This window comes from Scardinius erythrophthalmus (genome assembly GCF_964197995.2).
Source record: "Scardinius erythrophthalmus genome assembly, chromosome: 14".
NCBI classification, from domain to species: Eukaryota; Metazoa; Chordata; class Actinopteri; order Cypriniformes; family Leuciscidae; genus Scardinius; species Scardinius erythrophthalmus.
The window spans coordinates 20,487,086-20,501,705 of record NC_138234.1 but is presented as its reverse complement, the minus strand read 5'-3'; the positions used below and the strand labels follow the sequence as shown (position 1 = coordinate 20,501,705).

Here is a 14,620-nt window from a genome sequence, read left to right as displayed (position 1 = left end):
TAGCGTAACATAATGTTTATTAAAATGACATCATACAGTGCACGGCTTATAGATTCAATTGATCACAACAGGCGACCAAATACTGATCAATTCCAGTAACTTCATTCACTCAATGTTTGTTTATAAAAATAGAGAGTCTACATGACTCAAAAGAAAAGGCAAGAGCACTTCAGAAACATGGAATACATATATTAGGTGCTTAATATACAAATATATACATTCAATAAATAGGAAAAAGGTACGTTTTTGGTGTATTTGTAGCTATTATGTGGGGCAGTCAACCCTGTAAGGCTTGAGAAAAAACTGTTGCCATCATTTCTGAAATGCTCGTTTTACTTCTTGGCTGTGTGAACGAAAGTAGTTTCCTGCCTCATTACTTTTTATAAAATCCAGACGAAACAACCTTTGAGGTGCTTTGAAAGGGGTAATGAGAAGCAACATAAAAGTGGCAGAATTGTTTGTTGGTTTTGCTTGTTTTACCAAACAAAACTGAATCAAATGGAGGCAAAGCCTTTAAAGTGACCAGTGCCAGACACAATAACCCAAGAAATGAAAGAAAGGTAGACATTTGAAGAGCTGTTTGTAAGTGTATATATAATGACAATTACACATATTTACAGTAATCATTTCATCTTCATTCAGTAGGATTTGGTCCCATTTTATGCGAAAGCATTTCATTGAGACTGACTGAAGGCTGCAACAAAGGCAAATCTGAAGTTTTTGCTTTTGGAACTGAGGCAAAGAGGATTAGCATAGCTAGAAAACCGCTTTGGTACAACCTAAATCACAGTACAACCAAACAAATGGCTACATAACCTAGATGTTTAGTTTCTAAGTGGAATTTCAAGAGTAATACTGATAAACCAAACGAACAGCAACATGTTTCGAAAGGCATTTTTCTCCAGAAAGGCTCTTTTGTGGACAACTAGCAAACCCTGTTAACTAAGTGCAAGTCCTTTCAGACTAGAACTGATTACTTGTATAAATATATTGCATAGAGACATGATTATCATTTTATGCATTAAATGATTTCATTAAAGATTGTCTTACAAGACTTGTCTTGAGCAGTATCCAAAGTGATTTTTTTTTTTTTTTAAAACTGCACAGCAGTAACATTTTCAAGATGTGCTTTCTTGCAGGTTGTGTTTCTGGATTTGGTTCGGGTGAAGGCTACTAGTCCAAATATATACGGGAGAAGTCAGTTTCTACCATTCCAGTTTCCCCAGCAGACTCCGTGCCAGATCCCAGCAGAGGTGGATTTCGACGTGCTTCTTTACTCTGTGTCCTGTTTGAACAAACTTCCGTGCATCTTCAACTTGTGCAATCTGCCAGAGTAAAGTGCAGAGGGTTTAGTCAAACAAAACTCACCACAACAAACAGAACAAGAACATAATAACTGAACGGGGAAGGTCATTTTATTGAGCTGTATCAATAGAATGGCTGGACGGCGGATGGAAATTTACCTCTGGTTTTTGCGGCTTGACTGGGCTTCTTTGTCTTTCACGAAGACGGCAGCCTCACCTCCACGAGAAAGGTAGGAAAATTCACTCTCTTTTGCACTGAAGATGACCCTGGATCAAAAAAGACATCAATTTTAAATCAAGGTAATCTGAAGTATGAAAGGTATAAAATAAACAATAAATGCAATAAAATGCGGAATGGTAATATAAGAAAAACAGAGGATTGTTTAAAGCAAAATAATATATAATAATACATATAAAGAAATATGTATTCTCTCTGCTTACTTAGATTGTGTCTCTCCTGATTTGATGCGTAGTTTGCGAATGTGAAAGATATCAGGGTTCCACCAGGGCCAGCTGATGAGGGAGTCTTTCTCCCAGAGAAGTTTTACCATCAGCAGCTCTCCGATGTCTGTATCCGTGGTCAAAAGGAAGGACACTGTGGTGTTTGTGTCTAAAGTAGGCCTGTGGAATCAAAAACCATCAGTATCATCTTTGTCAAAACTGTACAGGACAGAGTCCAGTCGTGACCTGTTTTCTTGGTACTTAAGGTCCTAATCACTGAAATCAAAGAAAAATCCCTGTGCCCGGTTGCATAAAGCACCTTAAGTATAAAGTTCGCCCTTATGTTTCCCTTAAACCTAAGGGTGTTGCAGAAAAAAACCCTTAAGTGTTACTTAAGGGTTTCTTTAAGTGAAACGTCATAAACACTTAGAATTTCCCTTAAATGCTGTTTTTTCACTTAAAAAATCCCTTAAAAAGTGTTAAGTGTTGCATAAAACCCCTTAACGGTCATTTCCCTAAGTATAACTTAAGGTTTGGAAATCGTAACCTTAAGAGTAACGCGGACAAAAATAAGACGACATGGCTGAATTTATGGAACCAGCTAAAGATCATTATGTGCCCAAGAAGAATTTTTAGGGATAGGGAGAACCCTTTGGACCATTTTAGCGATGAAAAATTGTTGCAAGAATACCGATTTGATCGACGCGCAATATTTGCGCAATACATCGCTAACAAACTAGAGAGCGACCTTGACCATGTCACACATCGCAACCACTCTTTAACTGCGGTGTTACAACTAGAGCACTGCGTTTTTTTGCAACTGGGAGTTTTCAGTAGTGGGATATGTTTTACATGTGCATAAATCGGCTACCATTCAATAAATGTAGGCTACAATTAGTGTGTATCGGATTTTCAGGTGATATTCTCAATTCATTCAGTTAACGGACGCTCTGAGGTAAAGTGTTCAGACTGTAGACTTATAGCAACGATTATATTTAATTGTACAGTACAGTCATAACATAACGTACAGACATTATCTTAATTCCATAATGTACTTAAACATAACAATATTGCTGGCCATACACTGAGAAAGTGCGCGTCCGGTGTGTGATACAGTTGTCCTAGACGTGATGCGGCGTGTTATTGTTTTGCGTATCTATTGCAACAACAGACTTTTTAGAACGTGAATCCAGGATCGCTGTCGTGAAACACTTAAATGTTTCCCTTACCTAAGAGAACCGTTTAAGAGATTATATGCAACACCCTTAAGTTATTCTCTTAGGTAAGGGGAAATCGCCCCTTAAGTATCACACTTAAGGGAAAAACTTAAGGTGCTTTATGCAACCGGGCACAGGATCTTAGTAAACTTCTTAACATTGCATTTTTAGGCTTTTGGTTATTAATTCAGAACCAGTCCAGACATCTATCAGGGAAGGCTATTAACTTACATGATGTAAGGGATATTCTCCTTCTCGCCGTGGATTCCGAACAAAGAGATCTTCATGGGCTGGTCGTTGTAGCTTATTTTCTTCTTGCTAAAGAAGTGGACCTTCACTTGATAATGGAAAACTGTGGGAAGATGGTTATATTAAGAAAGGATATATATATATATATATATATATATAAAAACATTAAAACCTTAAACTTTTGTGCTCCTCACCTTTAAATGGCATCATGTCTCTAGTCTTCATGTACATTTTGCTGCTCCTGCGTGTGCGGATTTTGTTGACGCTGTAGCCCACCTTGTTGCAGCGATTCTTGCGGCAGCTGAGGCACATGCCTTTGTTGAAGCTGTCTTTGGAGCTGCAGCGGTAAGCCAAGCTTTGTTGCTCCTGGTTCACCAGTGAGTCGATGAACAGGTGGATGGAGCGCTCGTGGGAGCACTTAACAATCTGATCCATGTCTACGGTGAACAGAGGGAAAAAAATTAAAGCTTTGTGATTTTGAACTCTTATAACGTCTTGAGGAGAACAATGGAGGGCAAACATACTTCTTAAGCCAGAAGTGGCCACCATCAACATAGTGTTCTGGAGGTCACAGCCAGGTTGGAAGGTTCCACCATTGGGGTAGATGTCTATGTGGCCCACAGGCCTCTGAATCCCAATACTGCGATCCGGAGAACCGCGAGTGTTGGTGTGAAGGACGTCCACGAAAAGGGCATCATCTGGGGAAAGAGTGCTTTGGGCATCTGCGTACTCAAAAGTAGGGCCAGCAGGATCCATGCCTAAAAATCCAAGAAAATTTACCAAATTTAAATTGAATGCATTTTTAAGGGTTTGAATGGTAAAATCGAAAGTTGACACCCTAAAGTCCCCAATATACTTCAAGCAAAATCTAAGATAAAACTGGTGTGATGTCATTTCGAACAAAATCAGGGATCGGAACATTTTGCCAAAGCAAACATTCCAGGAAGAGTTTACTCTGGCTGGTAAACGCCTCTGAACTACCATTGGTCCGTAGCGATTACGAAATTGGTAGGTGTGGCTCTGAGGCTCCGCCTTCTTTGACATGGAAATCTTCTCTGGTTCATTTCTTCTGTTTGTTCTTTTAAGGTCAGACGCGAGGAAAACATGAACACACTGGAGAGTCGCTTTATAACAGAAATTGAAGTAACTAAATTGAAAGCAACACTGACATGCGTAAACTGCTATTTTAAGCAATATGTTTTATAAAGTGCTATATAAATAAATGTGACATGACTTGATCGGAGAGCCGAACTGCAGAGCTGGTGCAAACATCTATATCGCTATGATCTGTAATTTTTTTAAGGAAATTGTGCAGCACACATTTACATATTCATCTAAACGCCGCTCTCACCAGTGTGGGAGTTGTCAGGATGTTCGCCAAAGGTAAAGTGCTGCTTGCGTAATTTGAACTACTTCTTACCCCCAAGCAAAGAACGAAAAAGAACTTCACCGTGAGTATATTGGGGCTTTAAGAAACAAAATGAAGTTACCTGTGATTCTGTTGACCTTATCTCTGGTGAGAAGGCCAGCGATTCCTGCTACATGAGCGCCAAGACTGTAGCCCAACAGATGCAGTTTCTCCCAAGGATAGTCAATCTCAGCCTGGTTGAAGAAACGAGACATGCAAGATAAAGTTTACTGCTGAAAACAAACTCTATATCTTCATCAGATGCTCTCACTTGTCACCTTGACAAAGCACAAAACTAGAGTGTTTGACATACCTGTAACCAGTTGACAAACTTGGCCACATCCTTGCCCACTAGTTTGGTGTAGGCGGCAGATGTTGGGTAATGTTGTTGCGCTCGGGACAACCAGTCCACCACAATCACATTGGAGGTTGGCTCTCGTTCAAACAGGGCTGTTACTAGTTTGGGAACCCAGCTCTCAAACATACCAGTGACCTAAGATGAAATCATTCACGTCATGCTTTGGACTGCTTCACACATTCATTTAATGACTTCAACAAGTGTAGGAGAAGCACCTACCGTCCATCCATGTATAATTATGAAAGTCTTGTAGTCTGGATTGAAGTTACACTCTTTGATTGTTTGAGGTTGACCTGGAACTATGTAGCACAGATCTTCCTCGGGTTCTTCGCTAGTCCTAAAGGAAAACTTGGACTCGATGTCGGTGAAGTCCGTCATCCATTCTGTGGCATTTTCCATGAAGTTACCTGTCCAAAACCACATCAACAATAAGTTTTCCAGCCAGCAATAAACAATACAGTAAGTACTGCTTATATTACATGCTTTTACTTGTAAGCTGCTTATAATTATTTAAATTAACATTTAAAAGAAGCTTATCTTGCATGTGCTTATACTTTTCCCTAATTTTGAATGTGAGGAATTATTTCCAAATGGCAAGCTTGGATCCTTTCCCAGGGCTTGACTGACTTTACATACATTTTTTTCCCTATAATCTCCTTTAGAATGTTTTCATACCTGACTGTTCTAGCTTGTCAAATACATGTAAACAAAATATCAAACAAACATTTGAGTTGTCTTTAACAGATAATTACCACTGTGCATATTGTTAAAAGTCAACAAATTCTACTTGTTTTTAAAATATTACGTTTTATATACATTATGTTTACAAATAGAAAAAAAAGAAGATAATTTAGAAGGTAAACATTTATAAAACTAAACAAATCGGTATTAAAACAAAACAGGCCGACCATTTAAAAATACATTTATATGACAAGTATATTTATTTTATATTTACAAGTGTCATATTAATAATAAATGCTAGTTAAAAATATAAATAAAAACAAGAAAAAGTGTGTTTAATAGAATCTTAATATTTTTCGAACCGCAAAACATATAGCCTATATGCACGATATAAAAAATGTGATTTGTAGAATCTTAATATTTTGCACAATCCAACGTTGTCTTCTGATGCATAATAATATAAGACTAATATAAAAGATAACGGTATAAATTGATATAGGCTAAATAATACCAATATGAAAAAAAAAAACTCGTGCAGGAAAAATAACCACATGCCTCGGGACTCATGCGGCCACACTGCTCCAATAAAATCGGTTTCTATTATTTGTCTATATTGATATTTATATGTAACTGCCTCATCAAATAAGTTCACTTTTTTAACTTTATAAACACAAGTTAATTCTATGGTTTTATAAAACAAATGAGCTTTATACTTACCAAAAGCGGCAAATTCAGTCGTTGGCTCAATCGTGGTTTCAAAACCCGAGGAAAAGGCGAAATATATCCAAGATATAAAACAAGCGCTGGTTACTCTCCCCATATTAATATAAGTTAATGATCACGGATGCAACAACGTATTTAATTTAATTAAAAGCTGTTGAGAGCCGGTTATTTTATAGAGTTACAGCAGTTTAAAATTCCAGTTGGAGGTAGCAGCTGCTTTAGATGTCTTATGTCCAGAGTTTCTCTCAGGAGTTTAAATCAGTACCGCTACAAGCGTGTCTTTATCCTGCAGTGCGGGGCCGTATGCAAATCAGAGAAATTCTATTGGTCGAAAGAGGCGGGGTAAGGTCTGATGTGACCAATAAAATGCCAGGAACCCCCACACTGACTCATTACTAACCATTACAAATCTGGAAAGTTGTGTGGCCCCACGAGAGTCTTCAAACAAATCGATTTCTCAAGGCCTTTCTTTCAGTTCTTTCTTTTTTGGGGGTCAAAGTTACAACGACGCCCATAAACATTGCAAATGCAAAACTTGCAATACACATAACTATGATTAACATGTTTTAAAAATAAATGAATTATCAATTATTTTTAAATTACAGTTTTAATTGTTTACATTTAAATGTTAAGTATTTTTTTTTTAAGTTAAGATTCTTAAAAAAAAACATTTAAAGACGTTAAAAAAATATTGAAAAACTGAATTACATGTGGCATAAACTTTTATTTTTAATTCTTAATAAAAACATAAAAAATATTATCATTATAACATGCTATTATAGCATGAAATACATTTTTATATATTTATTTATTAGTTTTTTTTTATGTTTGTGCTATATCTACATTATAGATCTGATTTAAGTTCATTAATACTTCCTTTTTGATCATCCAAGTCCACCCAAGGTCATCACAACCTGCTGATAAAATCGCCCACACAGTCTAAATCATTGTTTGATCAGTGCTTTGCAACCAATTAAAATGTTACTTTTAATCTAAACATTGGACACTATGTTCACACAGAATGCCTCCTACTGAACAAAAACACCTGGGTGATTATTTGCCAACTTGAAAACCAACAACATAATGTGTGCCAATCACAGCTTGCTCTTGGCAGGTCACAAATATCAGTGTGATTTCCATTCAGGGAGACGGTCAATGGGTGTTGTTGGCCACCTTGTGTCTCATTGGCCAGACAACAGCGAGCAGACGGCCAAGTCTTTTTAAAGCTTTAACAGATAAATCATGCAAATCACTAGCTTAGAGAACAATACAGGTGTTGGTGTCTCACCTTTATCTCCAACCACAAGCAATTCTGAAACGTCTTGTTGCAGCACCTCATCTGGATGAAAGTGCTAAACAAATACATGCAGTATTTGAGATTACTGCTAAAAATAAATGCTAGAAAAACACATGCACGTGCCTTTTCATAAACACACTCCTAAGTGCGCATATCTAAACATTTATAGTCTTTGATTACACGTATAATATTTACACTCAATTTATACACAATTTCACAAGAAAATATTCTCAAAAGATATGAAATTGAATGTGATTGGTCTGGCACAACAGTTTACGCAAACCACGTGTTTAAAGTGATCCAAAAAATTATATGATCTATAAGTTATGACAACATATGTTATTACATTGCTTTAACTCTTTTTTTTTAAAGTCAGTTTAATCAAATTTAAGTTGAAATGACTTAAACATCCAAATTGATTGAACTTAATTTAAGGCAGCAACTTTATTTATATTTTTATAGTGTGCTAACCATACAATAGCTGAAAAAAATGCAACATTGCTATATGCGAAAAGTCGTTTCATTCAATGTTTTACAATTCCACTGTAAACATTGATTTTTCTTAAAAATAAAGGTTCTTTTTTGGCATCAATGGTTCCAAATTTTCGGAACATTGATGGTTCCATGAAGAACCTTTATCATCATGGAACCACAAAAGGTTCTTTATAGTGGAGAAAGGTTCTTCAACTCTTCTGAAAGGTTCTTAATACACACACACACACACACACACACACACACACACACACACACACACACACACACACACAAAAAAAGGTTCCAAAAGGATGTTTTCAAAAAAGTGATGCCTTAGAAGAACCATTTCTGGTTCCCCAAAGAACCTTTCAGTGAACAGTTCTTAAAAGAGGTGAATAACCTTTCTCCACTATAAAGAACCTTTTGTGGTTCCATGATGATAAAAATAAAGATAAAGATGAACATTTTGAGAATTGGAAAGGTTCCTTTGATGATAAAGGTTCTTCAAGGAATCATCAATGACAAAAATCCTTTGTTTCGAAATCTTAATTATTAAGCAGACATCATGTCAATAACTTTCTCAGGTGTGTGAGACACATATTTAATAATACAAATAAATTAAACTTACACTGTTCATTTAAAAATGCGGCTTGCTAAAATATTAAGGTGTTCAGTTTCTGGGAAACCATTGCAATGACAGATTCACACATCGTTCTGTTAAAAATAGTATTTTATCTTGAATAAAGAACGCCTAGGTGATCCTAAAAAACCCAACCCAGAAATTCCAAAGCAGACAACGCCTAACAACCACTTAGTCACATTGTAATCAAGACTAAAATTTGGTAGCTTGCTGTGCTTTGGGGATGACATGTAGTTTCTTCTTAAAACTTAGTACAGTAGGATTTCTAAATCACATTTCCAATGCCAGCCTCCATAAATGTGTTTATATTTAATGCGTATTTAATTTACGAAGCGTTGAGAGTATCTGCATGCACTTGGTAACGTTTAACAACAATTGCCATTTAATTAGACGCATTTTTGTTGCATGAAGCGCAATGCAAATAGGCAGGCTCACAGATTTGCCTCAAACACATTTGTCTATACACAGTTTGGGGAAATATGTTAACAGTGATTCCAAATGTTTGCAAGAGCACTAAATAAAACCCATCTGCTCAAGGCTGTGACTCAAACTTCCAAGGCTTTCATGTCTGTAGTCTTATCCTTCATTCCCATCTCGAGTTTAGCAAAGGTTTTTGATTACAGAAATGAGGCCAGTGCATAAGTCTCCTGATAGCTGCATGCATCTACTGTGCTCCATGTTGAAACATTAGGATTGCAGAGTCAGATCCCGGTGGGCATGAAGCTAATGCCCCTTTCAGCTGTGAATTTTGTAACTCTGTCTGCCTAAACCCTCAAAAGGGGGAGTTGGAAAGATTTAGATTTGATTTCTTTGTTAAACCTATAAAATGTATAAAAAAAGTACTGTACTATAATATATATATATATATATATATATATATATATATATATATATATATATATATATATATATATAGGACTATCAAACTATCAAAATATGTAAAAAAAAATTTTGTATCAATTTTACATAATTTAATATAATACATTTGATATATATATATATATATATATATATATATATATATATATAAATATTATATTTATGAAATGCATTTAAATAGCCTAATTAAATGAATAAATATTTTATTAAATATGAATATTTATAAGTATATATCAGGTTTTTTTTTAAAGGAAAGTGAACAATCTATTTAGTCATTTTTATTCGCCCACTGTATAAGAGGATGTGAGGAGTCTATAAAAATAACCAGAAGTCTCACTTCTCGAAATCGGTGCGTTTTGTAAGAAGTTTCTTATTATATTCATCCTTCTTTTAAAATAGAATGTTTAATTTTGTCAGCACTCACGTCACTCGCCGGAAGACATGTTGCAATTTTGGCCAACGAAATTCCTAATTAAATGTCAAATTATGACAAATAGCAAGTGTGTGGAATAAATATGAATCGTCATGCATGTTATAGCAACAAATGAAAGCGTAATACGAGTTAAAGCCTACTAGAAACAGGCATTATGATTGACTTTCTCTCAGATAATGTGTTTTTTGACAACTGAATTCACTGTGCTTGAAGTTGTAAAACAACAAGGTGCTTCTTATAAAGGGATTTTAGTGCTGATATTTCTATAGGCCATCTTTCCAAAAACAATGTTCAGTGCCATACAGAAATCATGGTAACTTTAAGTTGACATTAAAGATTGACCTTATAAGGTTATAAGATAAAATAATAAAAAGGAGAGTATTTACATGATGATAGGTTGATGATAACCGGAGACCACTTTTAAGACTTTTAAATAATACTTTTGTGTTTAAGTAAATCAACATACATAGCCTATTCATAGCATTCTTTTTATGGGAATGTGCATGTTTGCTATACCTTATCATTTTAAATGAAATTTTTCCTATGTACGTCCTTATGTGCGTATGTATTTAGACTTATTCAGGATGGGTTTAGACTTTTTTACCGAGCAAATTGGCTACAAGCCTTCCGGCCAAATCCAATCACGTGGTGTTTAGGGCTTTCACTCAGCGTGAGATAAGCCTCATTGTTTTGATTACGGGACTGCAAAACCACGAAAGGCGAAGCTCAGCGAATGCAGTGGATTAGCATCACAGTTGTGGCCCTTTTGGGTCCGTAAAAGGGGGAACACGTCTGAAATGTAGGGTTTCATAGTGAGCAACAGCTGGCCAGCTCAATGCTCTCCGAGAACTGTGGGAGAAATCCAAGTGTTTAATCTTTCTTATTAGACAGCTGGCCCCTGATGAAGAACTCCCATGTGATTCCCTTTGCACACCATTATTTTCAGGATATTGAAAGCAATGTTGCAGAAGAATCAGATGTTGACTTTAATCGGGGTTGTGATATGAGTCAGTTCTGTGACTTTTAAAAGTGATTCATTTGAACGACAGCACATGCGACACATCAGGTCATCCGGCGTTGATCATATAGCGCTGTTTGGTGGAATAACACGGCTGTCAGTAGGGGTCTCTGAGTTATGTTTTTTTGTCAGCGATAGCCTACTCTCACCGTACATTCCCACCAGAGCATAGAGACCTCTGTTCCATATGCCACATCTGTTATACCACATGTTCATGTGTTGTATGTAACTTACGTAGGCCTAAAGCACGCAAAGAAAAGTTTCATGTTTTGCTATAACTCTCGGTGCTATATGTCGAACATTTCTCTGTTATTTGAGAAAAAAAACTTGATGTAATTGCATCATCAATGCAACTTTTGTATATAATTTTGCTAATGTAAAAAAAAAAAAATCTCTGTAAAATGCTGTTTGGAACGTTTGTCGGCCCAGTTTGAAAAACAGTTTCCGCGCGAATCATCCATTTCTATAATGCCAATGCTAATGAGCCACTTTTGAATAAACCGTATGTTTTTGAACACAAAAAGAGATGAAGGATTACAGGATTTTAAGATAGTAGCCTATCCTTGTCACTGTCAATGTTTTGTCTCCAAATGGAGAGAAACATACAATAAAATAGTTGGAACGCTATATTCGAAGTAATTTGAGAGCTTTGTAGGCTATAAGGAAAAGGCTAATGAGTCGGTGTTCACTAAAAGTCTTATTCATTTCAGCTAACTGCTTGTTTGGACGTTGCATAAATGAGCCAAATACAAACGACTCACTGATTCATTTTGTTAGCTTGTACTTTTACTATATTTTTTCTGCAGGAGCTTATGTAACTGAACAACTTGAGTATCATTAGCTTGTAACCTAACATGAAGATTTAAAGCGCACTCTTAATATAAAGGTGCCAGGAAGAACCAACAAGGGGGTTCTTCATGGAACTCCCCAACAAAGAACCTTTTAAGAACCTTTATTTTTAAGAGTGTATAGACCCAAAAGTAATGGGGAGCCTTGCTTTTGATGCCAATGCTCTGTGCATACTTGTGTGTTCAAGCTAATAACAATTTATTTTGTTAGCTTGTAGTGTAAGCTAGCTACAGTAAAGTTACAGTTTCAGAGCAGCCATAGAGAGCTTCAGAAGATACCGTCCCCTGTGAATATTAGCCTACCTGTCCTTTCATGTCTGTTTGGATGCATGTTTGGGCGCATCTTGTCAACATTTGAGGTGTTTGATGCAGCAGCTTTCATGGGCCATGCGTGCCACAGAACTCAAATGCACTTGGCACAACCGGGAGGCCTTTTCGCTCAATGGGGGCCAGGGCCTCACCAAAGACAACGTTTCACAAGTCTTCACTCCCGGGAGCATCACACTGAAGACAGCGGCTCAACCTCTCCCTCCTCGTCTTTCACAATACCCCCTGATTAGAGCGAGCCAAGTTCAATTCCAGATGATTTGTGTTGTTTCTGGTGTGCTGCCCATTTTAAAATCACATTTTTTTTCTGTCTGTTGTAAGCGGATACTTGTTCTGCATTATTCGCATCTATGTGGTCTTCCGAGAATTCCACAGAAACACAATAAGGATGTTTTCACAGCATGGGATAGCTGCGTCCTAGGATACTCTCTGATGCCGGACAATTTGGATGCCTGCCACTACAAAATACATCAAGCTGTGTGAAGCATCAAGCTGTATGAAGGTTTAAGCCCAGCAGCGAGAACATCAGTTGATGTTTTTTTTTTTTTTTCTCTGTTTTGAATTAGTGCAGGATGCAGGTGGATTGTTTTCAGAGCAACTGGAACAAAGTTTTTCGTGCAAGCGGAGAGCTCAGTTGGGAATAGGATGGATTAACTTTTAAAATTAGCTTGATGGATTTGGAAGAGATCTATGTTGGCAAGTCCACATTAATAGTTCCCTTACTTAGTCATTTGATTAATAGGATGTTTTGGTTATTCATGTGCTTCTTTATAAAGTGTGTGAAACAGCTGCACCAAATGCAGTAATGATGGCTCTACCTGTCTGCCATTGGTTGGACAAACAGGTAGCCGGACCCTCTCTCTTTAGTGGAAATAACCAACACAAATTATGATTAGGCTATTACTATTTTTAATATACATAATTAATACCACCATAAAAAGGTTTTCCCCCAATGTCAATGAAGCAATGTGTAAAATCTAAGAGATCACCTGTTGCAAAAAGGGCTATAGCAGCTTGATTTTACGCATATTGGAGTCATTGCTCCCTCTGCTGGTCATTATGAAAATTAACGTAAGAGGACATGGCCTCATGAATGTCCGATAATGTTTGCCAGATGCTTTTGGTTGGTTTTAAGTTTTATGAAACCGGTTGCATATTTTTATTAACACAATGTAAACATTAATATTTATTTGTTATCTAAAACTATATCTGTTGTTTTCTTGTTCGCTGCTTGTTGCTGTAGTAGCTATTTTTTAATTTTAATTAGTTTTTATCTTTTTAAATACATTACATCAAATAGCCATTTTTTTGTTCACATTCACAAGATTGAAAGGTTGGGCTTGGAAAATGTGAATCTGAGGCGTTAAAGGGACAGTTCACCCAAAAAATTATATTCTGTCATTGACTCACCCTCAAGTTGTTTCAAACCTGTATGAATTTCTGCTGAACACAAAAGAAGATATTTTGAAGAATGTGGGTAACAAACAGTTGATGGACCCATTGACTTCGCCTACTTTTTTCCATACTATTGAATTCAGTGTCTTCTTCAATATCTTCGTTTGTGTTCAACAGAACAAAGAAATTCATACAGGTTTGAAACAACTTGAGGGTGAGTAAATGATGACAGAAATGTATTTTTTTTTTTTTTTTAGCGAACTATCCCTTTAAGCGTCTAAGGTAAAACTTTCCGCGGATACCACAAGGGGGCAGACTAGTTTTGCTAGCGCTACAGTTAGATGTAATCAGTCGTCAATGTTTGCATAGTAGGCCCTAACTGTTAATAACAACTTTTCAATATAGACTTCTGCACAAACACCGTTTCAAATAAGCTAAAGTGTTTTATTGATGTGAACTAGCCAGTTTGAGGCGAAACCTTATGTTTAGATAGTTCATTATAATTAGCAATACTTAACCTATAGGTAGATTTGTAAAGCAGGAGACCAATAATGGGATTAAACCACAGGTAGCAGTGTAGCTGTGATGTTGTATTAAAGCTAGCTTGTTTCCTGCTGCTTATCCTGTCACGTTTAAACACTTTTTCATTCCAGAAAGTCAGAACTAAGGCTACTAGTGAATGTTTTTGTTTATCTGTCTCTTTGCTACTGTTGAAATCAGGCTTGTGGCTGTGCTTTCTGTGCTCTTGTTTCTTTAAACCGAGTTATATTTTATAACCGCTATTCCCAAGACAGGCAGCCAGCGGTTTGGGGAATTTTTACCATAAAAGGTCATGCTGAGCTTAGCTACGGTTTCCTGTGGGAGTGGCCTGTCAAATTCTGCCTGTTTCTCTCTCACTCACAATTACTCCCTCAGTCATCTCCTCTGG

The 14,620-nt window shown here is 36.6% G+C and overlaps 1 protein-coding gene across 2 annotated transcripts; it reads right to left on the bottom strand.

Annotated features, from left to right (window-relative positions):
• On the bottom strand, positions 1–6,674 carry lpla (lipoprotein lipase a). 2 transcript variants are annotated; one of them, XM_081384005.1, is made up of 10 exons: positions 6,376–6,674; positions 5,197–5,384; positions 4,933–5,112; positions 4,702–4,813; positions 3,736–3,969; positions 3,406–3,648; positions 3,194–3,314; positions 1,746–1,925; positions 1,464–1,571; positions 1–1,325 (listed from the first exon to the last, which is right to left on the bottom strand). In XM_081384005.1, the coding sequence occupies exons 1-10, from the start codon at positions 6,476–6,478 to the stop codon at positions 1,274–1,276; spliced, it is 1,521 nt and encodes a 506-aa protein (XP_081240131.1). In that variant the 5' UTR covers positions 6,479–6,674; the 3' UTR covers positions 1–1,273. The 2 variants fall into 2 exon arrangements, with proteins under 2 accessions (XP_081240131.1, XP_081240130.1); XM_081384004.1 differs by having other exon boundaries at positions 3,406–3,969; positions 6,376–6,620.
• Between the last annotated feature and the right edge of the window lie 7,946 nt (positions 6,675–14,620).

Coding starts and splice junctions, on each gene's coding strand:
- lpla (XM_081384004.1), bottom strand. CDS start 6,478: ATGGGGAGAGTAACCAGCGCTTGTTTTATATCTTGGATATATTTCGCC. Junction 3,315..3,405: donor AGACATGATGCCATTTAAAG/GTGAGGAGCACA, acceptor ATCTTCCCACAG/TTTTCCATTATCAAGTGAAG. Junction 1,926..3,193: donor GAGAATATCCCTTACATCAT/GTAAGTTAATAG, acceptor TTGATTCCACAG/GCCTACTTTAGACACAAACA.